The 27,217-nt window shown below is 43.2% G+C and overlaps 4 protein-coding genes across 14 annotated transcripts in view; 2 read left to right on the top strand and 2 right to left on the bottom strand.

Moving 5' to 3' along the window:
• Positions 1-2,199: 2,199 nt before the first annotated feature.
• On the top strand, positions 2,200-6,448 carry cnbpa (CCHC-type zinc finger, nucleic acid binding protein a). The gene is made up of 5 exons (XM_071371163.1): positions 2,200-2,358; positions 3,904-4,018; positions 4,395-4,460; positions 4,822-5,020; positions 5,446-6,448. The coding sequence occupies exons 2-5, from the start codon at positions 3,907-3,909 to the stop codon at positions 5,561-5,563; spliced, it is 495 nt and encodes a 164-aa protein (XP_071227264.1). The 5' UTR covers positions 2,200-2,358; positions 3,904-3,906; the 3' UTR covers positions 5,564-6,448.
• A 153-nt stretch (positions 6,449-6,601) lies between these two features.
• Positions 6,602-16,747, top strand: LOC139556959 (haloacid dehalogenase-like hydrolase domain-containing 5). 4 transcript variants are annotated; one of them, XM_071371161.1, is made up of 8 exons: positions 6,602-7,410; positions 12,642-12,839; positions 13,741-13,853; positions 14,004-14,097; positions 14,179-14,212; positions 14,325-14,499; positions 14,714-14,902; positions 15,155-16,747. In XM_071371161.1, the coding sequence occupies exons 1-8, from the start codon at positions 7,291-7,293 to the stop codon at positions 15,552-15,554; spliced, it is 1,323 nt and encodes a 440-aa protein (XP_071227262.1). In that variant the 5' UTR covers positions 6,602-7,290; the 3' UTR covers positions 15,555-16,747. The 4 variants fall into 4 exon arrangements, with proteins under 4 accessions (XP_071227262.1, XP_071227261.1, XP_071227260.1 ...); XM_071371160.1 differs by having other exon boundaries at positions 12,636-12,839; XM_071371159.1 differs by having other exon boundaries at positions 14,004-14,212.
• Positions 16,748-17,627: 880 nt separating this feature from the next.
• Positions 17,628-19,430, bottom strand: gp9 (glycoprotein IX platelet). The gene is made up of 2 exons (XM_071371162.1): positions 18,845-19,430; positions 17,628-18,658 (listed from the first exon to the last, which is right to left on the bottom strand). The coding sequence occupies exon 2, from the start codon at positions 18,655-18,657 to the stop codon at positions 17,905-17,907; it is 753 nt and encodes a 250-aa protein (XP_071227263.1). The 5' UTR covers position 18,658; positions 18,845-19,430; the 3' UTR covers positions 17,628-17,904.
• Positions 19,431-19,739: 309 nt separating this feature from the next.
• The window catches only part of LOC139556958 (IQ motif and SEC7 domain-containing protein 1-like), a 184,387-nt gene continuing 176,909 nt past the window's right edge, over positions 19,740-27,217 (bottom strand). For 7 of the 8 annotated variants that reach the window (XM_071371149.1, XM_071371150.1, XM_071371152.1 and 4 more), the window contains 2 exons: positions 26,951-27,000; positions 19,740-25,490 (listed from right to left, as the gene is read on the bottom strand). In XM_071371149.1, coding sequence (XP_071227250.1) covers positions 24,939-25,490; positions 26,951-27,000 — 602 coding nt within the window. In that variant the 3' untranslated portion in view covers positions 19,740-24,938. The remainder of the gene's footprint in view (positions 25,491-26,950; positions 27,001-27,217) is intronic. The other variant, XM_071371156.1, reaches the window with a different exon arrangement.

Below are 27,217 nucleotides of genomic sequence, written 5' to 3'. Positions count from 1 at the left end.
AAAAATGCAAAGCTGAAATGTCTTGAGTCAATAAGTATTCAACCCTTTGTTATGGCAAGCCTAAATAAGTTCAGGAGTAAAATGTGCTTATTAACAAGTCACATAATAACTTGCATGGACTCACTCTGTTTGCAATAATAGTGTTTAACATGATTTTTCAATGACTACCTCATCTCTGTACCCCACACATACAATTATCTGTAAGGTCCCTCAGTCAAGCAGTGAATTTCAGTTTCAACCACAAAGACCAGGGAAGTTTTCCAGTGTCTCGCAAAGAAGGGAACCTATTGATATTGTTTGTAGATGGCTGACAAAAAAAAACAATTGAATCAATTTTGAATTCAGGCTGTAACACAACAAAATGTGGAATATGTCAAGGGATATGAATGCTTTCTGTAGGCACTGGATATAAAAATAAATGCTGTTAATCAGTTGCAGAATGAGAAATCCATAAAAAGTATAACAAGCGCCCCATCATCTGGTGAAAATAAGACACTACCTAAAGAATAATTCAGTGGACATCTACATTAGGATATTTTCTAAAGGCTGTATGTATTTTGTATCTGTACCAGGAGTCAACTGATGAGTCAATTGTCAGGTTAAATAACTGAGTTTAACTGTGTAAATAGTGATCAAACTAGGCCTGTCCATTCGATTTTTTACAGAGGATTTTAAAATCCTGGTGACTTGAAATAGAAAAATATTGGTAGCCTAACAATTTGAAATTGAATCTCAAAATAGTGAATCTATCCTATTTGAGACATGTTCTCATCATGAAATAGATTACTTTCTCATAGCAAAGGGCAAGCGTACACTGTTAAATAGAGCAGTTGGATCTTAGGATCTTATCTTACCTTCAAACCAACTACTCAATTGATCATGTGAACAAGATCAGATCCCCAGCCGAAGGTCCCCTGAGGTAACCACGGATGATGACACTGAAGACTCCAGAGTTCTATCGCCAAGGCCAATTGAGGAGGAGAATGATCAGACCACTTTAGTTAAGTGTAGCAATGTTGCTTTCCTCACGAGCACAGACCAGCCTGCTCTCCTTGACGCGATGGGCACACACTGAATACACAAGGCAGATGACATCCTTGTCAAAAACGCTTTGATCATCATAACTTTATAGCTGCATATATCATCTCTCTCCTGTCAAATGCTCACCATTTTCTGATCATATATTTGATTTAATTTCCCTTCCAAAAATCTCCATTAAAGCAACTACCTCATTCATATCCTGACATCAACAAATCCCACGAATACCAATGCAAACACTTTGCATGCAGCCTAAGAGGATAAGGGCAGGGCTTTTTCACTGTATGATCTTAAGGTAACCATTAGGATGCAGTCTCATCATCAGTGCAACATCAGCTGCAGGGTTGGGAGGAAACCAGAAAACCATTATGTCAGGGAGAAGTGTCCAGTCACTGGTGTTCATTATACCAAAATGATGCAATTTCATTTAGAGAATCCCTCTAGAGTATAGATGGACAATGCATTTAAGGGTTTCAATATCCCACACCACCCTAGTGAAATTGACCTATACTTTCCATGTGCATGACAGTACAGGCCCCTTGAGATTGCATCTTTCTCACTTATTGATCTGACCATGCGCTCATGGCGCAGTGAGCTGAAATGATTCAGTGTAATGTCTCTCACTAATCAGCACTGTACTCAAATAGCCTACCTATGACGCAACCTCTGTGTGGAACAGGGATGGGTCAGTCTGCATCCATTTATCCCATACACTAATATTCTTAAACTTGATATACCCTTTACCTTATATCACAATTATCCACCACTCATTGGGCAATGTTCAATACTGAATGACAAATAATTATATTTGATTGATTGCCTGCATGCCCATAAAATGACTGGTGTTAGTCATTCAACGCTGATGCACACAATGTGTAGCCTATTGCAGCCTACACCTACTGCTCTTATATTTTGAATATTTGGAGATGGAAAGCTATTAGAATGTAAGCTCAAAGAGGAAAGAAGAAGATCCATCATTGTATTTAGGCTAGTTCTACGCGAAATATATGGCAAATGAATTATCATCAAAAAATGGAAATGTGAGATAATCTGAGATTTGACAACAGACAACAGACACCCTGGGAGGCGGGACATGATTGCTGTCTTGCTCAGTGATTCGCCACTCCATGGAGGCGGTGTCCGCATGCGCTCCTTTGCCATTGGTACTGCAAAAAGACCGTGCCCAAGTGCTGCGTTAGCTTTGACTGGATAACGTGAATGACACATTCTAGAAACTCGTGTTCACACCGCATGTGGCGCAACGGAGAGAGGAGGCGTAAACAGCAGAGAATCGCGTAGCTAGGTTGCTAGCTAAGGAAGGTGAGTAATGAAAACATTTCACGGCCATATTTTAATTATAAAATATTGACGTTATTATTTCCGACCTTAGCTAAAGTGTCAAACTTAGAAGCGCCATAAAAAAAACATTCGAAATCAAGTGTTTTTATTGCGAAATGACTTGCTGAGTGATGTCCGCCAACGCGGGTAACGTTAGCATTAGCCTTTTCTACTGGATCTGTGGCCTAACGTTGTTGTCGTTGGCTAGCTAGTTTCTACGATGTGGTTCGTTATGCGCGGGAAATTAGCCCTATTACAATTAGAATATTCCCTCATTAAAATGTGTCCGACTAAGGTGTCTAGCAATATACTATTGAAACGAATTATTTGTGAATGTGGTTGATCACTTCCATTTTGATTAATGTTGTATGGCTGCGACGCGGCCTAGTGCCACACTCAACTGCAGAGGTGGTGCTAGCGTTTTTCTTCAGCCAGCAGCAGCTGCTGTTGTCTCAACGTGACAAGGCCAGAAATCCTCATGCACCAGTCATGCTTTTACCGAAGATAAATACCATTTAATGTATCTGTCTAAATAGTAATTCGGTATATCAACATTTCAGGGAGAGTAATCATTGTTTTGCAGTTAACCAGGTTTGTGTGTGCTAGGTACCATCGCCAGTCAACGGACCAGGCGTGACATGTTTCATTACTGTAGCTAGCTAACGTTACTTGCTAGTTAGGTAGTAGGCTGGCTAACTACACTAGTATTGTAGGGTAGGCACGTTAATAGTTTATGCCCGCATGTCAGCTTGGTCTAACAGGTAGCCATGGCCAAACCACCGTAGGTATTATAGCTACCACGAAATGTTAATTCATTGCCCCCTTATTGGCATATTCATAACATCCTGCACGTGGCTAACTTCTGAAATTGTATTTGCGCAAGCTACCTTGTAAACAAGAAGTTGACATATTTCGAAGCTGGAATTACCATCAGTTAACGTTAGCACCACTATAACAAGCCACTACTAAGTAACTTATTAATCTATCTAGTTACAGTAACTACATTTATACATGGCTTTCACTGACTTTCAGCAAACACTTGTCTTGTGGGGGGGAAATGTAATGGACAGAGAAACTGATGTCCGTGCCTTTATCAATGTATGAATGTGGACAACATGGCAAGGTTAGATACTGTAAATGTAGCTGGTATTGACTCTGGGTGAACATCCTTTCATTATTTTCAGAGACTAATGAATTCATGCTTGTCACATGTGTACTTTCATACCAGCAGACCATTTGCCTTTAACTCATTGAGAGGCAAATAGTGACAGGTGGCATACCGATCCTTCTTTATGACATTTTAGAATAGTAGCCACCGGCTAGCCAGATACCAGGGCTTACTACTCAAGCTAGCACATGGTTGAGTCAGGAACAAGCCATTGATCCGCCCAGCTTTTATTAGACAACCCTGACCTTTGCCTCTACTGTGTTGAATTGTCTACCATGCCCTTAGAATTCCTGCCTCCTTTGAAATGACTAGACTGCGATTTTAGTGTCCAATAACAGTCATTTCTGTTTTCTCTGCAGATTATGGAGATGAGCAGTAGCGAGTGCTTCCGATGTGGCCGTCCTGGGCATTGGATCAAGAACTGTCCCGAAGCTGGAGGGCGTGGCCGCGGCAGGGGCAGAGGAAGAGGAAAGGGTACTTTCCTTGTTTTTTGGACACTAACAAATTCTGCACTGTGTGAGAGACTGGTTTGTCAATCAAAGAGCTAAATGACCAATTCTAAGCAGCTGCCTTAATTTTTTACAAAGGTCTTCTCCCATGGAAAATAACCTCAGTGTTATCAGGGGCTTTCAGTCATCACTTCGTTATCACTGGGATGTTCAAATGATGAAGCACGGTTGTCTTAGTCACGTCTAGTACTTCATTCTAGTGATTTAGTTCACAAGCACCTAGGTCACAGCTTAGCTAACATGGCAGCAAAACGATGGATGTTCCTCCTCGGTAAGTTGCCAGTGTTCTTTTCACGAATGAGTGTAGAGTAAACCTCTGGGTCACCTCTGTTTTTTCCTAGATCTGTTCTGCTATCGCTGTGGAGAGCAAGGTCACATTGCCAGGGACTGTGAACAGACCGAGGACGGTGAGAATACTTTTGATCCCTTTAATGCCAAGTACATGCAAATGGTTTTGTCACTACAACTCCTGAGTTTTTGTACATTTGAACTTGTAACTCTAGTATGGACGTGTTCAGCTTTGGAGTGAGCAATAGTTGTAGCTTTCTCATGACTGTCACTATGTACTGGGTCCTGCTGTCAGGATCTGGGGACACATGGGATTTCAGAATGTTTATTACACGTTAACATTGTACACCACATTCTTGTTGGTTGAATAGTGATGGTGTTTGGAAGATGTGCCTTAATTATTGATAGCCATGTCGTTGTTAATTGCTTTCATGTAGAGGACAAATATTTAGCGTACTGTTTTTCGTTTTTTCCCCCCAGCCTGCTACAACTGCCACAGGAGCGGCCATATTTCCCGTGACTGCAAGGAGCCCAAGAAGGAGCGGGAGCAGTGTTGCTACAGCTGTGGCAAGGCTGGCCACGTGGCCCGCGACTGCGACCATGCCAACGAGCAGAAGTGCTATTCCTGCGGAGGCTTTGGCCACATCCAGAAACTTTGCGATAAAGTCAAATGTTACAGGTGAGTGACCACATAGTGAATGTATTTTTTGTGGGGGGAAATGTGGTAATGAAATCGCATGGTACCGACTCATGCTTGCATGTTCCCATGTACAGAGCAAACTTCACTAACAACTGCTGAAAGCACAAACACAACGCGTTTCGACAAGTCTTCTCAGGAGTGACATGCAGTCTCTGGTACCCCCTTCTTTTGGGGACAAATGGTTTTGCTGTAGTCTTTAGTTATAGGCATGTATCATCTAATTGGCAAGCTTTCAAGTAGTTGTGCTGTATATCTAGATTTATAAACGTTTGTGCTGTGTATATGGTCCTTTTCGCTTTTTGAGAGTTAGCAAAACAATTGCCGTTCCCAGTTTAGTTCGCCAGAGCCATGCAAATGTTCACTCTTAAGCTTGGTCGGCCGACATTCTGTTCCCCTCCCCCCAGGTGTGGCGAGATCGGCCATGTGGCTGTGCAGTGCAGCAAAGCCAGTGAGGTGAACTGCTACAAGTGCGGCAACACCGGCCACCTGGCGAAAGAGTGCACCATTGAAGCCACAGCATAATCAGTGCCCTTTGTTGCCCCTCCTATTTTTTTCTGATTGATGGTTGGTTGTATTATTTTCTCTGAATCCTCTTCACCGGCCAAAGGTTGGCTGACAGAGGCTAGTCCCGGGCCAGTGAGCCCCTCGACGTGTAATATGAAGAAAGGGGTAAAAAAAAAACTTTTTGCATTCAACACAAAAAATGTTTGTTTAGTTTGGTAGCAGTGTTATGTTTAATGCTTTGTTAAAGAATCCCCCCTTTCCAAGCCACTGGTGAGCAGAGATGAATGAATGGGACTAAATATATTGGATATAGAGGACCTCTGGGCTTGTGGAAAGTGAGTCTCAGTAAGAAGGGAGTAAAAAGAAACCTGAACTTCCATGTATGGTTTGTTTTAGCGGGATAACATATGAGTTGGCCAAGAGCGTATGACATGGGTAACAGTTCACACCATATGATCTATCTGGGCCCTACAAGCAGCTAAGTGCTGGGCGATAACATAAATGATGTGTTATATCAATAAATGCTGTTACATTTTTGGAGGAATTGAAAGAATCTTAAGTTCTTTTATAATAGAAAAAAAATAATTGTTTACAATTTAAAGGAGTATGGGTAAATAGTCCAAGGTAGACGTTTCTCCCAAAAAACGATTTTGGAAACTTTTACCTTGGAGGAAAAATGTGCATCAAGAACACAGTTGCCAGATCATCAGAATTAGCAGTTATTTGGGAGTGGAGAATGTTTTCACAGAAATCAAATGTTATTTTTGTACAATATCACTTAGACTACTGTAAAAATACCATTTGCTTGTACTCAGTTTTTAAGTCGGAAGGAAATGCAACTGAAGTCCTAGAACATAGAAATGTAATTTTAAACTATCAATAAAGCTGGAGGAGCACAGGGAGGATGATTGTTTACATTTCTTTCAATGCTTATATTTCTTCTAGGAATGGTATTGCTACTTTCTTGAAAGTAGTTATGTCTTTGTCAGCACTTGAGGCTAAAACTAACTTTGTCATGTTTAACAACCCTACCCTAGAACTGTGCTTTCATATTTGTGCTTTTGGGTAGCCCCAGACATTGCCAGCAGTTACAGTGCAGGACTAAGCAACCACAGCAGACTTTTCTTCCCAGAGAGAATGTAGAACATGTGCCAAACTGCATAGGGAATCCTCCTGTCATCTCTTACCCATTGGCTCAGATGTCCATGTCAAATACCCCCAGGTGGCACTTGCAGTGTAAATTTAGCCAACCTATATATAAAGACCCACTTGGTCCTCAGCTATCCGGTTGTCAATTTTGCATTCAGTTCAGGCCTTATTTGGTCTCCTGTCATTAACAGAACATATATACACATCTATTGACACATGGATTAAGTCGATCAAATTGTTTTAATTTGGTGCGGTGGTAAAAGCAGTAGGTTATAAAAAATAAATATACAGATTAAGATGTCCAGTATACTTGCTGTTGCTTTTTCCCATTCATTTCTATCGCTCCACCTGATGTTCAAAATGGCAGCAGGGGCCGCAGTCTAGTTTTGCCGCTGTTGACGACTTTCAACAGTCTGCATAATAAAGATAAAGGCCCTCCTACTTCTCATATGTCGTCATTTAGGCTTGCCCAGAAAGAAATACATACGGGAGAAAATTGGAGGAAAACTAGCCCAACTGAACCGCCAGCTCAGCCCAGGCCCTTTTTTTATTTATTCGAGGCTTCATTGTTTTTCGGTCCTCGGTGAAAGTAGGAGATGAGGGGGCTCCTGCCGTTTTACCGGGCTCTGAACGCCCTGTGTAACCGACAAGTCAAGCGAAGAGCTGGATTTGCCGGTTCTCAGTGCGGGTTTAGCGGAACCGTGTCTGATAGCAAGGTACGATTTGAACTGCAGCTGTTGCTTCCAAATTGATTCTGCACTGTCCGTTGATACATTGTAGACTTCTGGCAATTAATACATTGTAGCCAAGTGTTTCCTTGTAATAGGAGGCACACAAATGTAGCTTTTAGGCTGTGCGCTTTGTGTCGGAATGTTACTGCCTCTATGGGAGCAGACTTGTGAGGGCAACTAGCCTAAATGCAAGATGTGGGGGTATTTTCTTGATAAATAAATAAATCCACAACCCAGTCATTTTTTTATTTAATGTAGACAAATGTTGCACATTGTGGTAACCAGGCCAGCATAAAACTCATGATTTTCCATAATATGTCAAAACAACGTCCCCTTTGTTCATGCCAAATCGTAATCTTGAGTCGAGGTTTTGTAGCTTTCAATGCGGATGTTTTAGCCTCTGATGATGCATTCTAATGTATCATACCCAGGGGGCTCGTCGTCTGCCTGTAATCGCACAAATGCACTGTTCTTAGCAGTCAATTCTGCACCACTCATCTTGTAATATAGTCTACAATGAATTGGAATACATCTTGTTTTCTCTCTCTAAATAATAGGACACAGAGGTGCATGTACAGTGGGGTCCTGAATTATTGGATCCCTTGATGAAGATGAGCAAAAGATACTGTATAAATACAAATACTGAGCAATATGGTATGCATATTTTTATTTATTGTATCATTTTAGCAATTGCTAAAATAAATAGATTTTGTTTTCCAAGTAATAAAAAAAATTCTAAAAAAGATAGGGTTTCAATCATTTTACCTGATTTCAATACTCCAGCACCCACCCAAATCAAATTTTATTTGTCACATACACATGGTTAGCAGATGTTAATGTGAGTGTAGCGAAATGCTTGTGCTTCTAGTTCCGACAATGCAGAAATAACCAAGTATTCTAACCTAACAATTCCACAACTACTACCTTATACACACAAGTGTAAAGGGATAAAGAATATGTACATAAAGATATATGAATGAGTGATGGTACAGAACGGCATAGGCAAGATGCAGTAGATGGTATAGAGTACAGTATATACATATACATATGAGATGAGTAATGTAGGGTATATAAACATAAAGTGGCATAGTTTAAAGTGGCTAGTGATACATGTATTACATAAAGATGGCAAGATGCAGTAGATGATAGAGTACAGTATATACATATACATATGAGATGAGTAATGAAGGGTATGTAAACATATTAAGTGGCATTGTTTAAAGTGGCTAGTGATACATTTTTACATAATTTCCATCAATTCCCATTATTAAAGTGGCTGGAGTTGAGTCAGTATGTTGGCAGCAGCCACTAAATGTTAGTGGTGGCTGTTTAACAGTCTGATGGCCTTGAGATAGAAGCTGTTTTTCAGTCTCTCGGTCCCTGCTTTGATGCACCTGTACTGACCTCGCCTTCTGGATGATAGCGGGGTGAACAGGCAGTGGCTCGGGTGGTTGTTGTCCTTGATGATCTTTATGGCCTTCCTGTGACATCGGGTGGTGTAGGTGTCCTGGAGGGCAGGTAGTTTGCCCCCGGTGATGCGTTGTGCAGACCTCACTACCCTCTGGAGAGCCTTACGGTTGTGGGCGGAGCAGTTGCCGTACCAGGCGGTGATACAGCCCGACAGGATGCTCTCGATTGTGCATCTGTAGAAGTTTGTGAGTGCTTTTGGTTACAAGCCGAATTTCTTCAGCCTCCTGAGGTTGAAGAGGCGCTGCTGCGCCTTCTTCACAACGCTGTCTGTGTGGGTGGACCAATTCAGTTTGTCCGTGATCTGTACACCGAGGAACTTAAAACTTTCCACCTTCTCCACTACTGTCCCGTCGATGTGGATAGGGGGGTGCTCCCTCTGCTGTTTCCTGAAGTCCACAATCATCTCCTTTGTTTTGTTGACGTTGACTGTGAGGTTATTTTCCTGACACCACACTCCGAGGGCCCTCACCTCTTCCCTGTAGGCCGTCTCGTCATTGTTGGTAATCAAGCCTACCACTGTAGTGTCGTCCGCAAACTTGATGATTGAGTTGGAGGCGTGCATGGTCACGCAGTCGTGGGTGAACAGGGAGTACAGGAGAGGGCTCAGAACGCACCCTTGTGGGGCCCCAGTGTTGAGGATCAGCGGGGTGGAGATGTTGTTACCTACCCTCACCACCTGGGGGCGGCCCGTCAGGAAGTCCAGGACCCAGTTGCACAGGGCGGGGTCGAGACCCATGGTCTCGAGCTTGATGACGAGTTTGGAGGGTACTATGGTGTTAAATACTGAGCTGTAGTCGACGAACAGCATTCTCACATAGGTATTCCTCTTGTCCAGATGGGTTAGGGCAGTGTGCAGCGTGGTTGCGATTGCGTCGTCTGTGGACCTATTGGGTCGGTAAGCAAATTGGAGTGGGTCTAGGGTGTCAGGTAGGGTGGAGGTGATATGGTCCTTAACTAGTCTCTCAAAGCACTTCATGATGACGGAAGTGAGTGCTACGGGGCGGTAGTCGTTTAGCTCAGTTACCTTAGCTTTCTTGGGAACAGGAACAATGGTGGCCCTCTTGAAGCATGTGGGAACAGCAGACTGGGATAAGGATTGATTGAATATGTCCTTAAACACACCAGCCAGCTGGTCTGCGCATGCTCTGAGGACGCGGCTGGGAATGCCGTCTGGGCCTGCAGCCTTGCGAGGGTTAACACGTTTAAATGTTTTACTCACCTCGGCTGCAGTGAAGGTGAGCCCGCAGGTTTTGGTAGCGGGCCGTGTCAGTGGCACTGTATTGTCCTCAAAGCGAACAAAAAAGTTATTTAGTCTGTCTGGGAGCAAGACATCCTGGTCCTCGACGGGGCTGGTTTTCTTTTTGTAATCCGTGATTGACTGTAGACCCTGCCACATACCTCTTGTGTCTGAGCTGTTGAATTGCGACTCTACTTTGTCTCTATACTGGCACTTAGCTTGTTTGATTGCCTTGCGGAGGGAATAGCTACACTGTTTGTATTCGGTCATGTTTCCGGTCACCTTGCCCTGGTTAAAAGCAGTGGTTCGCGCTTTCAGTTTCACGCGAATGCTGCCATCAATCCACGGTTTCTGGTTTGGGAATGTTTTAAATCGGTGCTGTGGGTACGACATCGTCAATGCACTTTCTAATGAACTCGCTCACCGAATCAGCGTATTCGTCAATGTTGTTGTTGGACGCAATGCGGAACATATCCCAATCCACGTGATCGAAGCAGTCTTGAAGAGTGGAATCAGATTAGTCGGACCAGCGTTGAACAGACCTGAGCGCGGGAGCTTGCTGTTTTAGTTTCTGTTTGTAGGCTGGAAGCAACAAAATGGAGTCGTGGTCAGCTTTTCCGAAAGGAGGGCGGGGGAGGGCCTTATATGCGTCGCGGAAGTTAGTATAACAATGATCCAAGGTTTTACCAGCCCTGGTAGCACAATCGATATGCTGATAGAATTTAGGGAGTTTTGTTTTCAGATTAGCCTTGTTAAAATCCCCAGCTACGATGAATGCAGCCTCAGGGTGTGTGGTTTCCAGTTTACACCCCTTGCAAGGATAACAACACAGCCTTTTTCTAAAATGTTTTATGAGATTGGAGAACACATTGCCTGATCACTGACAATGAGGCAGCCTATAGGGAGGAGGTCAAAGACCTGGCGTTGTGGTGCCAGGACAACAACCTCTCCCTCAACGCGATCAAGACAAAGGAGATGATTGTGGACTACAGGAAAAGGAGGACCGAGCACGCCCCCATTCTCATCGACTGGGCTGTAGTGGTGCAGGTTGAGAGCTTCAAATTCCTTGGCGTCCACATCACCAACAAACTAACATGGTCCAAGCACACCAAGACAGTTGTGAAGAGGGCACAACAAAACCTATTCCCCCTCAGGAGACGATTTGGCATGGGTCCTCAGATCCTCAAAAGGTTTTACAGCTGCACCATCGAGAGCATCCTGACTGGTTGCGTCACTGCCTGGTATGGCAACTGCTTGGCCCCCGACCGCAAGGCGCTACAGAGGGTGGTGCGTACAACCCAGTACATCACTGGGGCTAAGCTGCCTGCCATCCAGGACCTCTATACCAGGTGGTGTCAGAGGAAGGCCCTAAAAATTGTCAAAGACTCCAGCCACCCTAGTCATAGACTGTTCTCACTGCTACCACACGGCAAGCGGTACTGGAGCACCAAGTCTAGTTCCAAGAGGCTTCTAAACAGCTTCTACCCCCCAAGCCATAAGACTCCTGAACATCTAATCAAATGGCTGCCCAGACTATTTGCTTTGCCTCCTCCCCTTCTACTACTCTCTGTTATTATCTATGCAGAGTCACTTTAATAGCTCTACCTACATGTGCATATTACCTCAATTACCGCGACACCGGTGCCCCTGCACATTAACTAACCACAAAATCTACGTTTTGCAATGGCCATCTTAGTCTTCGGACTTCAACCCCATCGAAAACGTGTGGTTTGAGTTGAAGAGACAAAGGATATCAATGATCTGGAAAGATTCTGTATGGAGCAATGGTCTACAGTCCCTCCCAATGTGTTCTTCAATCTCATTAAACGTTTTAGAAAAAGGCGAAGTGTCGTTATCCTCACAAGAGGAGGGTGCTGGAGTATTGAAATCAGGGGATCCAATCATTTTGACCCTTATCTTTTATTTTTTTTATCACTTGTTAAATCAAAATCTCTTTCTCTGAGCAATTGTATTAGTATAAAATCTGTTTTATTTTTGGGATCATACGATATAGCTCAATATTTGTATTATTTATTTTATCCAGTTTTTTTTGCTCCTCTTCATCAAGGGATCCAATAATTCCGGACGCCATTGTATGATGCTTATTTTCTCTATGTGAGCTGCCTGCCCAATTCACATTTCCTTCCACATCTACCTTGAGACTGTTGTAGCTTGATCCACATCATAGCGAAACAGCTCACAAGACTTCGGGATTGTCGTACAAGGTTGAGCAACACCCTGGATATAGATGTGTTGTTACATAGCTATAGAAACTAAAACATTACTAGACGTATATTTAAAACAGAACTACACACAGGATCCTGTAACTATTCCTGTCTATCAACTCAGACCCATGGCTTGGGGATGTTAAATATGTTTTGTCCTATGCTATTGAGTGTAATGATTTTAATGTTGAACGATGTCAACATTAAAGTTTTTTATGTCAGCATGTAGTGATCTAGAAAGTGGAATATGAGTCACTCTCTCCCTGTCCCATCCTCAGCCACAGCCACGCTTTGGCCTGCTGTTTGACATCGATGGCGTTCTTGTCCGGGGAAAGATGCCCATCCCTGCTGCAAAAAAGGCATTCCAAAAACTGGTCGACTCTCAGGGACAATTTGTGGTGCCAGTTGTTTTTGTTACCAACGCAGGGAATTGCATGCGGCAGACGAAAGCGGACCAGCTCTCTCACATCCTGGGTGTGCCTGTAAGTGTCTCTCACCTACTCACAGCTCTCTTCTGCCACACACAAACTGTAATGACTAAGCCCTCATTTCATTTTGGTCCGTGTGGGAGATTAGTCGGGAACAATACTGCAGTGAACAGAAGGGCAGGGAAGCGAACCCGGGTCTCTGGTGTGAAAGGCATCGTGCCAATAGGGTTTACCCACTTCGTAGGGATTGAAATGTGGATCATACTGTATAGCGAGGATCGCTACAATATGTACCTTAGTGCACTCATGTTGTACATGTTTGTATTTATTATGGATCCCCATTAGCTGCTGCCAAAGCAGCAGCTACTCTTCCTGGGGTCCAGCAAAATTAATGCAGTTTATACAATTTTTTAAAACATTACAATACATTCACAACACACTTTGTGCCCTCAGGCCCCTACTCCACCACATATCTACAGTACTACATCCATGTGTATGTATAGTGCGTATGTTATCGTATGTGTGTGTGTGTGTCTGTGCCAATGTTTGTGTTGCTTCACAGTCCCCGCTGTTCCATAAGGTGTTTATGTTTTTTTTAATCTAATTTTACTGCTTGCATCAGATACTTGATGTGGAATACAGTTCCATGTTCGTGTGCTACATTGTCTGTTGACTTTGAACGAGTTCTCAGCGACATGATGGCGAAATATGATAACCAACAGAGGTACCTAGACAATGATGTTGCAAATGAGAACTTGTTCTCAACTAGCCTACCTGGTTAAATAAAGGTGAAATAAAATTTAATAAATTGTATGCAGCATTTTGACAGGACATTAAAGTGTGTGTGTATTGTTGCACAGTAAATCAAGCTAATCATCACCTCTTGAAGATAGTGGTAGGTCTCATACCAGTCATGCTCTGGCTCAGCTTATCTGACAGGTATGTTTGTTACCAGATCACTATGGACCAGGTGATGATGTCACACAGTCCACTGAGGATGTTCAAGAAGTATTATGACAAGTGTGTTCTGGTGTCAGGACAAGGACCCGTCCTAGATATTGCCAAAAAGTATCCTTTTGAAATATATGTTGCCAGACATGATCAAAGCATTTGCTTGGCATGATGAGAGAAAATATCTTCTGTTTTACACACAAATGAAGTAACACGCTGATTATAATGAATTTGCAATGCGTTGGTGTGATACTTAACCATGTTAAGCTTGGGCTTCCAGAATGTGGTCAGTATCGACATGCTGAGAGAGTCATTTCCTCTTCTGGACATGGTGGACCACAACAGACGACCCAAAGTGCCGGTGAGTCTGTATACATCAAGATCCATAGACAGGCTATATTTCAGAGGCTTTCCTAAGCATGTTCCATTTTTTTCTTTTCAGTCCAGTCCAATTGCCAACCTTCCCACAGTAGAAGGTGAGAGCTCGTGAACAGATACTCTTCTTCTGATTTATATTTTTATTGAACTGTCACAGTAAATCGCAAATCATACCCATCATATTCCAATTATTTTCTCTTCCCGGTCCAGCTGTTATTCTTTTTGGGGAGCCCATCCGATGGGAGACCAACCTCCAGCTGATAATTGATATCCTGTTGACCAATGGGAACCTGAGCGGAGCCCACCAGAGCCAGAAGCTACCCCAACTCCCCCTGCTGGCCTGCAACATGGACCTCATGTGGATGGCCGAGGCCCAGTCTCCACGGTAACCAGTGACTTAAAGCCGTTATTGAAATGTTGTGAAAAGGCCGATATGAATAGACTGAAAGACATTTGTTTTTTTCACCATAGAATCTATTGATGTCCTGGATGCAAAATGGGACCTAGCTCATTGAAGTCTGGCTTTCAGGGAAAGCTGTCGAGTGAACCGGATTAGTTGACTTGTTTAATTTTGCTTCTGTACATCATGTCAACTCCAGGTTTGGTCATGGGACGTTCCTTGTGTGCTTGGAGAACATCTATAAGAAAATAACAGGTAAAGAGGTGAAGTACAAGGCTCTGATGGGGAAGCCCAGTGAACTGACCTATCACTTTGCCGAGTACCTTATCAGAGGCCAGGCCGTGGAGAGAAACTGGACACAGCCCATCACCACCCTCTATGCTATTGGGTAAGACACCTTGCATCTCACTGTTTACAGCAAAAATGGTAGCAATTTATTTCACGTGAAAGAATATACTAGGTTACAAATGGGTAATCACACAATGATAACAATGGAAAAACTCGATTGTTCTTTTGGGATTCAAGGCCTTATCTTGACACTGCATATATGCTGGTGTCCATGATGTGCGATGTTGTGTCTGTACTACTTGATTCCTCTCTTTGATTTCCTTTCTTTTTCTTTGCCTCTCTACTCCCTCAGGGATAACCTGATGACTGACATCTATGGGGCCAACCTCTACAACCGCTACCTGGAAGAGAGGACAAGGAGGAAGAACTCCAAAGCAGTCGCCAAGATGGCCACCGCCACGGGCTCCAACGCAGCCCTGCCCCAGGTCAACGACCACGTAGAGAATGCCTGGGAGAGCGAGCTGGCACCCCCCTCCGCCACCTCCTGCAAATCTATCCTGGTATGTACTGGGGTGTACAACCCCCACACAGAGGTGCCCACTGACACCAACCAGTGCATCAAGGAGACTGTGTTCCACGGGCACCGTGACTTCCGCTTTGACCCGGCGCTGGTGGAGCCCGGGCACATCGTGCAGGACGTGGCTGACGCTGTGGAGCTCATCTTTGAGCAGGAGAAGTTTGTGCCTCAGTAAAGTTCTCAAGATTGGTGTCGTCATGGCGACCTCAGTAGTTTTCGGTTGGCCTGTGCCGGCCATAGAATCAGAATTGATTCTATTCTAATTCTATGATTCTGGCTTTAAAAGGAAGGGGTGCTCAAAATGATACAGAGCAAATCCAACCAACTGACTAATCTGTCCAGTGTCCATCTGTCCAGTGTTATGCAGATTTGTTTTGCATGGTACAATGGACATGGAGATTCCCTTGGTTTTTAGCAGGAAAACACCACACACTGAGTTACTTTGGACAGTGTTTACAACTTGTCAGGGCATTGAAGGTTCTTAAGAGGTCATATTCAAACTCATAATGGTGTAAAGTATTGAACTCTTATTCCTTCTGTTGTATTGTTTTATAGTGGGTTTAAAACTAATCAAGTTTAGCACAATTACCCACTTTTAAGTAATGGCATTTGATTTGAATAAAATACTTATTTAATGGTATTATACTGTACGTATTTTCTTAGTTGTGATTGCGTATAAAGATTGACAGTATTTTAAATTGTGAGTTGTCTTATGTATCTTTATGACCACAATAAGTTATTTTTATGATGTCTATGTATAGATTCCCTCACAAACGGACCATATTATTGTCTACCATACATTTTGTCTGTTACGTCTACAGTATGCATGCATTTCATGAGATAGATTTAATGCATTATACTGTACTGTAAGATTACCTATTATTATTTAGGTTGCAATACTGTCCTTCAACTGTGCTGTCTACATTACTTCTAGCAATATAAACCATATAACCTGTATTTGCACAGAGCAAAACGATTCATTTGAATTTAATGTTACCATATCTTGCTGGGCAAGTAAACTTGCCCTTAGTTGTAAATGTACAAATTTGTCATATGCATTAGAACTTTAACTGCAGATGCAGAGACTGTATCTAGCCATTTATATTTATATAAAATATATAAATATAAGAGAAGCTATATTTTCACTGGTGGATTAACCATGCATTTCAGTGGATGCATTACATGTTTTACAATATGTTATCCATGTCAGTGTTGCTTGTACGATTGAAAATGGCGTCCCTTAAAAAAATGTAAACATTCTTGCTACTTATATTTCAGTGCTGAAGATAGGCTATGCAGCATGAGTTTGTTGACATGAAAACAAATGACTCCATAGGAAATAAAACCTGCTTATCTTCTTGCCATAAATCCTGCTTGTTTTCTTCTTACTGTCCTCATGCACACATCTTCAGTTTCATAAGGAAATATTGTCACTACTCTTATCTGCAATATTTGCATATTAGAAAACATATGAAATGTAATGGGCACTACTATCAAGAACAGGCAAACTTTGCACCTCGATCATGTCCATTTGAACTATAGGAAGGATATGCCTCCACCGGCACAGACAGTTGAGGGTATCTCTTCTAGGCAAGGCCCCATCTGAGGGTGATAAGTACTGTTGACATGGGCACTCCCTATCCTCCCAGTGTGGAATAACAGAGCAGTAAGCCAAGTAGATCTGAAATGGTTATTTGGCTACATTGGATGGTTTTGATTGATAGAAAGTCACCCTAGAGAGAGATTAGTCAAAAAGTAGCTATGATAGCGATCGTGTTCTTTGGTAACACTTTATTTTACAGCCCATAATTATCTGGTAATTACTCAGAAACTACATGGTAACAAGAGTAATTACATAATAATTGCCCAATAATAACTTTGTCACTTGAGGATTCAAGGTAACAAATACCAGGAAGAGCCATTTGTATGCCAAGTAATTTGTAATTAAATAGCAATGGTAACAGGGCTGTAAAATAAAGCATGAGCTGTTTTTTGGAACATGCAATAAAGTAAGAGCGCGATTCAACCCATAGAGCTGAAGAGCTGCGCTATAGCACGTTTTACATTTAAAGGCAATGTTCCCACATTCGCGGTAATCGCTGCATATGCCAGCTCAATCGGAAATGACCTTTCAATTTCAATCCCTCTATAACGCGGATCTTCAGCACCACGGATTAAAGCACTGCACGTGCATTGCAACAGTAATGTAACGGGTGCGTTTGAAGTCAAATTAATTAGCAACTCTATGTGTGTTTGACGCGAGCACTTTATACTCAATTACATTTATTTGTATTGGAGATATAGTGTACAAGTGTAAAACACATAACAATCTGCTACATAACAACAATGGGAGACATTAGTTCCAGAGCATGATTTTACAGGCTTCATGACAAAAAAATATAATTTCAAGGCATGAGTCAAAACAGTCTGATAAACGGTATTCCAACAGAGAGTAAAACACTCAATCACCAGCTTAGGTTTTAAATCCCCACTCACCCCATGGTCCACGACAATCATCACAAATCTTATATTGTCTTTATCTTTATATTGTGTTTCTTGTGCAATACGTCCAGTATTTGTGGCAATATCTCCATGTTAATCAGCGGTCTCTCTGGGTCGTTTGTCCGGGTGAGAGAGGCAGAGTTCTCCCTCTCCAGAGGCAGAGGCAGAGTCCTCTGGAGCCTCCTGTGTTTGGGCTTCAGCGACCTCAGAGAGTCCAACTCCAACCCTGCGTGTCTCTGATCGATGTACAGAGTGAAGGTGGAGTTCTTGGCCAGCCTCAGACCCCACAGCAGCAGGCCGATGAGCCCACACAGCATCACCCCCACCATGGTGTCATACACCCACCCGGCACAGCTTTGCTGGGCACAGGAAGAGAAGTAGGCATCACTGAGCGCAGTGATCGCCGTGTGTGCCACACCACTGGGGCTGGCACAGGTGGGCACCCCACCAGACACGACAGCCCAGTTCCTCCTCAGCCAGGTCCTCAGGAACTGGATGCCACAGTCACAGTGGAAAGGGTTCCCAGACAGGGTGACCCTCCTCAGGTCTTGCAGACTGTCAAAGTGCCCTGAGGGTACTGTGGACAGCTGGTTGTCCTGGAGGTAGAGCTCTGTGGTGTCTGGAGAGAGAGGGGGCACTTCCATGAGGCTCATGGAGCTGCAGTTAACCTGTAGTCCTGAAGGCTGGAGAGCTGAACACCGGCAGGGCTTTGGGCTGGGCTGTGCACTGGAAGTGACCAGGAGGAGGAGGATGGCTATCCCTGAACCTAAGAGCATTCTGGAGGCGGAAAAAACATGCCATATCAAATGTATACATGCAGTGTAAAAACAAATTGTGATGTTGTGGCAGCATATTTGTTTAAGTAACATGTATGGATTATAAATAATAGTGATGTGGGTAAAACATATATCCTATGGAGTGAACAAGCTCATCATGTTACTTTCAAGTTAATGCGAGGCCTACCTTTCAGTGTCAAGACAACGTAGAAGGTAGTTCTTGTAATTCCACTCATCATTGAGGCCTGTGCTCGCCAGGTGTTCTGTCCAGTGCTGCTCTAGGTCTAGAGTTCTAGAAGATGTCCTTCCAGTCAGCCACTATTCTCCATTTTATAAGACGTGTTTTAACTGTCAGAATCTCCACAGGACATATGTAACAGCTACAGAGTGTGTGAGAACCACCACTGACAGGGCCGGCTTTGGGTCACGTGATGAGAGGGAAACACCTCTGTCGGGAGAAGATATGGGTTTATCTTCCAAAAGTGTGGTAGAGGCTTTTAAGTGAGTTTCTAAATGTAGTACTGCTATACATTTAACCAATGAGGACCAATGTGGTATTATTATATACTTCGTATGAGCCTCCATACCTGCCAACAATATGCTCATTCACTTCTTATTGCTATACACCTACCATTACCGTTAGCTGGTAGCCTATCAGTTCTATGTAGAGTATGCTGCTACCGGGTCACAATCTTACTCCAGAGGTAAAATGACGAATTAGGGCATGTGCTGGCATAACTTCAGATTTGACTCTACTGTGTTATAGTAGTATGATCAAGTAGTAAACACTGTCTAGAAACCCATCACACCACTAGGTGGCGTGCTGACACAGCTTCATCTCTATTCATGTGTGCGCCATCCAGTGGTTACACTGTGTATTACTGACTTTACTAAAACCATAACACAGGTCAAAAATACAGAATTACATTTTTTATTTACCTCACTGATACATATGCAACATGTATCTAAGAAGTTGATAACACGTTCAAAGGGTAAGGGCTGTGCTTAATTTTACTTGGTAAGATAAAAGGAAAAAGATTGACACGATAACGCACATTAGAAGTCAAAGACCAACACATGCATACCATAAGTCATATATTTGTTTATTTAGCGTTGTCAACATTGTCACAGTTGAAGTTTTACGATAACTGGGGTCTTACTGACTCACTACTCACTGGACAAACTGAATGCACATTGAAATGAGGCATCTCTTGTCTTGCCCTTTTTAAAGTGTGGCTCGCGCCTGATAGAACAGCTTGCAGCATGGGATGAGAGAAAGAGAGTGTGTGTGTGCGCGTGTGTAGGGGCAGGGAACGTTAGAGCAGTCTGTCAGAGCCACAGCGAATGACAGTTCAGTAATGTTGCTGGCAGAGACAAGCGATATGTTGAAAATCATATCTTCAACCTCCCATATAAGGTCGTCACCTTATATGATGTCCACTGCAGATATTGGGATTAGAGTAGTGATAATGTACTCACTATGTACAGATTATTTCTCCCCCACTTGGTCCCTTCTCGTCTTCATTTTAGATGAATCACCCTTTTTAGAATTCCACAAATCAGCACTTCTACTCCGCCATTTTCAAAGCGAAAGCACCCGCGCTCAATAATAACAGAAGTGCGACGTGTTCATGGTTTGTTATTTTTACAATGACCACGTACACTACAGGCCAAAAGTTTTAGAACACCTACTCATTCAAGGGGTTTTCGTCATTTTTACTATTTTCTACATTTGAGAATAATAGTGAAGACATCAAAACTATGAAATGACACATATGGAATTATGTAGTGACCAAAAAAAAGTGTTAAATAAATCAAAATTATATTTGAGATTCTTCAAAAAGCCACCCGTTGACTTGATGACAGCTTTGCACACTCTTGGCATTCTCTCAACCAGCTTCACCTTGAATGCTTTTCCAACAGTCTTGAAGGAGTTCCCACATGCTCAGCAGTTGTTGGCTGCTTTTCCTTCACTCTGCAGTCCATCCCAAACCATCTCAATTGGGTTGAGGTCGGGGAATTGTGGAGGCCAGGTCATCTGATGCAGCACTCCTTCACTCTCCTTCTTGGTCAAATAGCCCTTACACAGCCTGGAGGTGTGTTGGGTCATTGTCCTGTTGAAAAACAAATGATGATGCCACTAAGCCCAAACCAGATGGGATGGCGTATCGCTGCAGAATGCTGTGGTAGCCATGCTGGTTAAGTGTGCCTTGAATTCTAAATAAATCACAGACTGTGTCACCAGCAAAGCAACCCCACACCTCTTCCATGCTTTACGGTGGGAAATACACATGCAGAGATCATCCGTTCACCCACACTGCATCTCACAAAGACACGGCGATTGTAACCAAAAATCTCAAATTTGGACTCCAGACCAAAGGACAGATTTCCACCGGTCTAATGTCCATTGCTCGTGTTTCTTGGCCAAAGCAAGTTTCTTCTTCTTATTGGTGTCCTTCAGAAGTGGTTTCTTTGCAGCAATGCGACCCTGAAGGCCTGATTCACACATCCTCCTCTGAACAGTTGATGTTGATATGTGTCTGTTACTTGAACTCTGAAGCATTTATTTGGGCTGCAAGTTCTGAGACTGGTAACTCTAATGAACTTATCCTCTGCAGCAGAGGTAACTATGGGTCTTCCTTTCCTGTGGCGGGCCTCATGAGAGCCAGTTTCATCATAGCGCTTGACGGTTTTTGCGACTGCACTTTCAAAGTTCTCGAGATTTTCCATATTGACTGACCTTCATGTCTTAAAATAATGGACTGTCCTTTCTCTTTGCTTATTTGAGCTGTTCTTGACAGAATATGGACTTGGTCTTTTACCAAATAGGGCTTTCTTCTGTATACCATCCCCCCCTTCCTTGTCACAACATAACTGATTGGCTCAAATGCATTAAGAAGGAAAGAAATTCCACAAATGAACTTAATTGTTAATTGAAATGCATTCCAGGTGACTACCTCATGAAGCTGGTTGAGAGAATGCCAAGAGTGTGCAAAGCTGTCATCAAGGCAACGGTTGGCTATTTGAAGAATCTCAAATATATTTGGATTTATTTAACACTTTTTTGGTTACTACATGATTTCATGTGTAATTTCATCGTTTTGATGTCTTCACTATTATTCTACAATGTAGAAAATAGTAAAAAATAAAAGTAAAACCATTGAATGAGTAGGTGTTCTAAAACTTTTGACTGGTAGTGTGTATGTAGATGAAATGCATGCTGAGCTCCAGTAACAATCAGCTTAATGTGAGATGCAAGAGCAAGTCAACATCAGGAGATTCCAAATCTAAACCAATGAAAAGAGAGGAAATAAAGTTAATCAACTTTACAAGGCTGACCTGTTCAGTCAGCTCACAGTGAAAAAGACACACGATGCATCAGGTCCATGCAGTGCATTGTGGGGTTACGTATCAGACTATAGACTGTGGACATTTCTTGAAGCACTACAACACATATCAAGATAAATGTATACATTTCGTTCTCTATTTCTACATTGTCCGACCATCTGAGTTACAAAAAAGAAAATTAGAAGGACATTCAATTGATTATTCATGTCATAGGTAAGATATGTTTGTCTACATTTCCTTATTTGTTGTTATATCATGGATTTAACATGAACAGACGTGTTGAGTGAAGCCCGAGGCCTCAACCCACTGGGCACAGGTGTCAATTCAACGTCTATTCCACGTTGGTTCAACGTAATGTCATTGAGATGATGTGGAAACATGTGTGCCCAGTGGGAAGTCTGACTTATGGTTGTGGTTTCCTTAGTGAATGTTAAAATACATTTACACCCGGAATATTGGGACAAACAGTTGACTTTTACTTTAAAATGTACACACGATAATATACTCTTATTTTGTAGAATGTAGAAAGATATTTTCCTTTACATATAACCCAGTTCCTTTGTTTTATTTGCATTTCTTTGCTGTGTATTAGATCTGGATTTCCTGAAAAATTAAAGCGCTCCTTCATATGTGCTTATCCAGCAAAATATTTATGTTCTGCCCAGAGGGAAGCATATTCCTTTATTAAAATATATACACACATTCCTCTTTCTTTTCACCGTCAACCAGTGCTTGACTTGGGACACCGGAGCAGAGTACCGGCACTTCGAACTACTACTCGAGGTTCTGTTCCTCTTATAGAATTTTAAGCTCATGAGGAGCTCCAGCACCTAAATATAAACAGTACTGGTACCCAAAATGAGTACCGGAACCTATTTCAGTCCGAGTCAAGCACTGCCGTCAACTGTCTAAATAAGTATATCATCTGAAAAAAAAATGAAAAAAATAAAGAATTCACCTGAATCTCTTCCAGGACGACATGATAACAGACTTGAACCTGTAAAGGGCCTACAAGTCTGCATGTTTTTTATGTGATTGCACTTCAATCGACTATGGTAACACTGATTTGTTATACAATGTGCTGAGGGTAGCCTCACATGAATAACATTACATGCAAAATCACTTCGACATTCCACTGAATTCCACTGAATTCGAAAACTCCAGGACTGTGTTTCTCAGAGAACCACGAGAACAGCCACGCGTTAAGCCACTGAGAGAGAACGACAGGGGTCCGAACTAAATAAATAACGACGCAACATGAAAACACACAAAACAAACAGAAGGGACACTTTTTTTGTCTTGAATGTACAAAACCAGTACGAAGATATTGCACATACTGTACATAATGATAAAAAACTAAGATGACAAACAAAAAACTAAATTCTAGTCACTCACCTACTCAGGTTTTGTGGTGAAAACAAAGATATAGTAAATGATGAAAAAAAAAAAAAGATTATCGTATTTTGATTTGAAGAGTCAAGAATGCAGCTGCTTCATATATCAAAGGCATGAGACGTTGTCAGCTTTACTGCGGGTCCATCAGTAAAGCGACGTGAGCCTCAACTTCTATAACGTAAAGTGTCTGGAGAGGTCAGGAAAGCTGTGAGCTTAGCCAGCATACAACCAAAAGAAGGCCATGAGCTCAACACGAGATCTGTGACACTTCCCCACTGCCATCTTACTCCATGTCCTTACTCACGGTACTACACTTCAGTACTTCATATAGGAGTACTACACCGAGCCGAGTGAGACCCGTCCACCCGGCATAGGAACAACATATGGTCAGTAGACACCCATATCTGTTCACTCTGAGGTTTTATACATGACAGCCCAGCATTAGGAGGGCCATGTGCCACAGCTGCATTCCAGTCTCTCAATGCTCTGGTTGGAAGGCAAAAGGTTTTAGATTAGGTTATTGGCCTGCCTGACAATGTGGCTCCACTCCCCCTTCCCATCTATCCTGTTACCATAGAGTCAGTATAATACTGATACAGTTTATTTCTAATGATAATAATGGTTGTAAGTATAATCTTACAAGGTACTTTACGCACAATATACCGTACATGAAGTCTAGACTAAATAGTTTATGCGTTAGTAATTGGCACATTTATCAATGAGAGCTAGGAGACAACACGTCAAGCTGTCATCTACAGTAAATACAACACTAGAACTACTACGATTGAGACTGTTGTTAGCCTGTCCGTTGGTCTAGTTTTTGTGAAATGATTACACCTCGCTTTTTTACACTACATGAATTCTAGGAGAGGCAAGAACAAAAAGCATTCTTAAAAATGAAGAGCGTTTTGGAAACCTCAAGAAAGCAGAGTGTTAAAAGCTAGCTTTGTTTAAAAAGACTGTATACGATATGATATGCCATTGTGATAGAGAAAACAGTCAGACATGTTTTCTCAGGCCTATCCCAGGTGGTCTTGTCTCCTGATGACGTGAAGGGAAGACAGGCTATTGAAAGAACGGAGAAGTGGACAGCGGCCTACAGAGAACGCACGGTTCTCTTCAGCCGTCACAGCCGGGTTTGGTGTGAGTTCGTGAGGAGGAGGAGGGAAAGCGTTTCCCCGTACAAAACACCTCCCTGAAGCCCTGACAGAGAGACAGAGGCCCTTACTAAGGTTCGAGCTGAGGCCCTTTGTGGAAGAATTGAGTCTGGTTTCCATCCAGCATATTGGTGAGCAGCTGAAGGGGGGAGCGGATACATGGGACTGCCAGAGGTCCATCTCCATCACAGCAGTGGAACACAGTAGATAGGCCATCGACTGACAGTATACCCTCTGTCCCTTTGGGGGAAGAGACTGTCCCTCCCTTAAGTTCACTCACTCGCTCTTTCCTTTTGCTCATTCAATCTTTTCTCTCTCTCTAGCTCTCTCTCTCTCTTTCGCTCTCGCTCTCTCTCGCGCGCTCTCTTTCAGTGAGGGACGTCACACCACGGTGCTGATGCCACTGTGTTTGGGTTTGGGCCCGCTGGGTGCCGGGCCCTGCAGCTGACTGTGGTGGTGAGGGGCATGCTGGGAGTGTGATGCGTGATGGGAATGCTGGCTATGGGTGGCGTGGCTGTGCTGTGGTACATGCGGGTGGGGGTGGGTGTGTTGGTGTGTGTGGGAGGAGGATGCATATGCTGCCGGGTGCTGGTGGTACTGTGTGTGGGGAGGGGGGTGGTAATGGTGGTGGTGGTGGTAGGGAGGGGGGTTCTGTTGGACGTGGCAGTACTGGGAGTGGTGGAGCTGGGCCTGGGCTACCTGCTGGGCTGTGTGGTGGAGGTTGGACGGATGGGGCGTGTGGGAGATGAGGGTGGGGTGACCAGGCAGAGGAAGAGGAGGATGGCTCTGGGATGAAGGCTTCCCCCGTTTGCTGCCAAAGAGCGACCCGAGGAGGGAGGAGGAGTTGGGGATGGTGGGGTGGCCCCGGGGCGGGCCCTCGCTGCGTGGGGTGGTGGCTCTCCGGCGTATGTGAGGACTGTTAATGATGGACCCCTGTGGGAGAGAAGAGGGTAACATCATCTCTATCCATGCCTTCTATACAGGCAGACACGCACAGTATCACACCACATACTAGACTACCAGCAGTTAAGTTAAGGCATCACCTCATGGAAGTGGTGAAAACTGCCTGCATATTTAAGGGTCAACAGCAAGTTGCAAAACGTTACAGACAGTGCATGCAAAAAAATGAACTAAAAATATCAGCTCACAATGGAGGACAGACAAATAACGAATGGGAATATCAGGGTTATGGCCACTCGACAATGTTACAAATGAAGAAACCTATATAGAAAAAAACTCAAACTTTCTTAAATGACATACGCGTCAGAGAGATTTGAAAACGGAACCTTCTATTGTAGATGCATCAAAAGTATAAAAGGCTGATAATGTATTCATATTGTTGAACGCCTTCCAAACCTGAGAGTCCCACATGCAACTGGTTAAAAACAATGGCGGCAGAGGATCCACATGCAGAGGAGGTGACAAGCAAAATCTCCATCCATATTGGCTTTGCATTCAGCCAGACAGCGGGAAGCAGAGATGCTGGAGATCTGGTAGTCACATTTTTAAATAACTCTGTTCACTTATCCACCAATCTAGTTCCGACTCTATCCTTTTTGTGATTCATCCACGTTTTAAAAGCCCTTCCTTTGGTGCATGCTCTGCCCAAGGTTGTGAAGAGACCATATAGATTTCTTTGAAAGTGGAATGACATTTTCAAGGGTTCCCAGACTTCAAAACCAACACACGAACTCATGGAATGAAGAAATGATGATGAATGAAATCCACATCTTTCATATTGACTCTTTGATATTGTGTGTAAAAAGCTCATCGATAAAGTTCTGACAGTGAGATATTGACGTGACCGTGAGCTGCTGTAAGATAACCTTCCTCCCTAAGCCTCAAACCTCTGTGAGCTTTCTTTCAATAGGACAGGCAGGGGACAGGAGAGGGACCAGAGGGGGGGGGGGGGGGCTTTACGTTTGCACAACACTAGGGGGAGAGTAGGTGCTACAACAGGTATTCACTGGCACCCCTGCCGAAGGTAAGAGAGCCCCAAAGGAAAGCCAAACTGCGGGTCGGGACATGGCTGAATGGAAGACATTAGACTGTGATCAAAACAAACAGCTGGGTGAATTAGAGGGAGGAAGGGGGAATTAGTAGTAGAGGCATGCTTGTTTCAAGAAAAAGGGCAAACTGGCCACATGACCAAAACAAGACATGTCTCCCATCTAGCCAGCGTCAGAGGCAGGCAGCCCATGCATGCACACTAACCGAGGCAGGCAGGTTGTTAAAAGGCATCCGAGATTAAAAAAAAGGTCATAAAACAAAATGAACTGAGAGTCTATGAAGCAGAGAGGGGTGCAAGAACAACAAAAATAAACTGTGTTTTTTTTTTTTTTACAGAGCACATCATCACAGAGTAGCTTGGACACCAGCTGCTTCCAACTTACTTCCATATTGCTGTCTAGTGATCCTGCACTGCTGCGGCGCCCACGCTTGCCTGCCCGAGACATGCAATACCACAGATTAGAAATGGATAGGACAGCACTCCTGGATCAACTACAGCGGTTTAGGCAGCCCTCCTCTCCCCTAGGGGGCAGTGCAGGGGGTTGTGAGTAGTACACTGGAAGCTGAGATCAAAAGGGGCAGGGAGTGTGTGGGGGACCGGTTGATAGATAGGTAGGTATTACTGTCACGTCCATTATTTTAGCAGCTTT

Source organism: Salvelinus alpinus, chromosome 28, assembly GCF_045679555.1.
Source record: "Salvelinus alpinus chromosome 28, SLU_Salpinus.1, whole genome shotgun sequence".
Classification (NCBI taxonomy): Eukaryota; Metazoa; Chordata; class Actinopteri; order Salmoniformes; family Salmonidae; genus Salvelinus; species Salvelinus alpinus.
The sequence above is the reverse complement of the archived record's forward strand: the minus strand, read 5'-3'. Positions and strand labels throughout refer to the sequence as shown.

Coding starts and splice junctions, on each gene's coding strand:
- gp9 (XM_071371162.1), bottom strand. CDS start 18,657: ATGCTCTTAGGTTCAGGGATAGCCATCCTCCTCCTCCTGGTCACTTCC.
- cnbpa (XM_071371163.1), top strand. CDS start 3,907: ATGGAGATGAGCAGTAGCGAGTGCTTCCGATGTGGCCGTCCTGGGCAT. Junction 4,019..4,394: donor GGGCAGAGGAAGAGGAAAGG/GTACTTTCCTTG, acceptor GTTTTTTCCTAG/ATCTGTTCTGCTATCGCTGT. Junction 4,461..4,821: donor CTGTGAACAGACCGAGGACG/GTGAGAATACTT, acceptor TTTTCCCCCCAG/CCTGCTACAACTGCCACAGG.
- LOC139556959 (XM_071371157.1), top strand. CDS start 7,291: ATGAGGGGGCTCCTGCCGTTTTACCGGGCTCTGAACGCCCTGTGTAAC. Junction 14,500..14,713: donor GCCGAGGCCCAGTCTCCACG/GTAACCAGTGAC, acceptor TGTCAACTCCAG/GTTTGGTCATGGGACGTTCC. Junction 14,903..15,154: donor ACCACCCTCTATGCTATTGG/GTAAGACACCTT, acceptor CTACTCCCTCAG/GGATAACCTGATGACTGACA.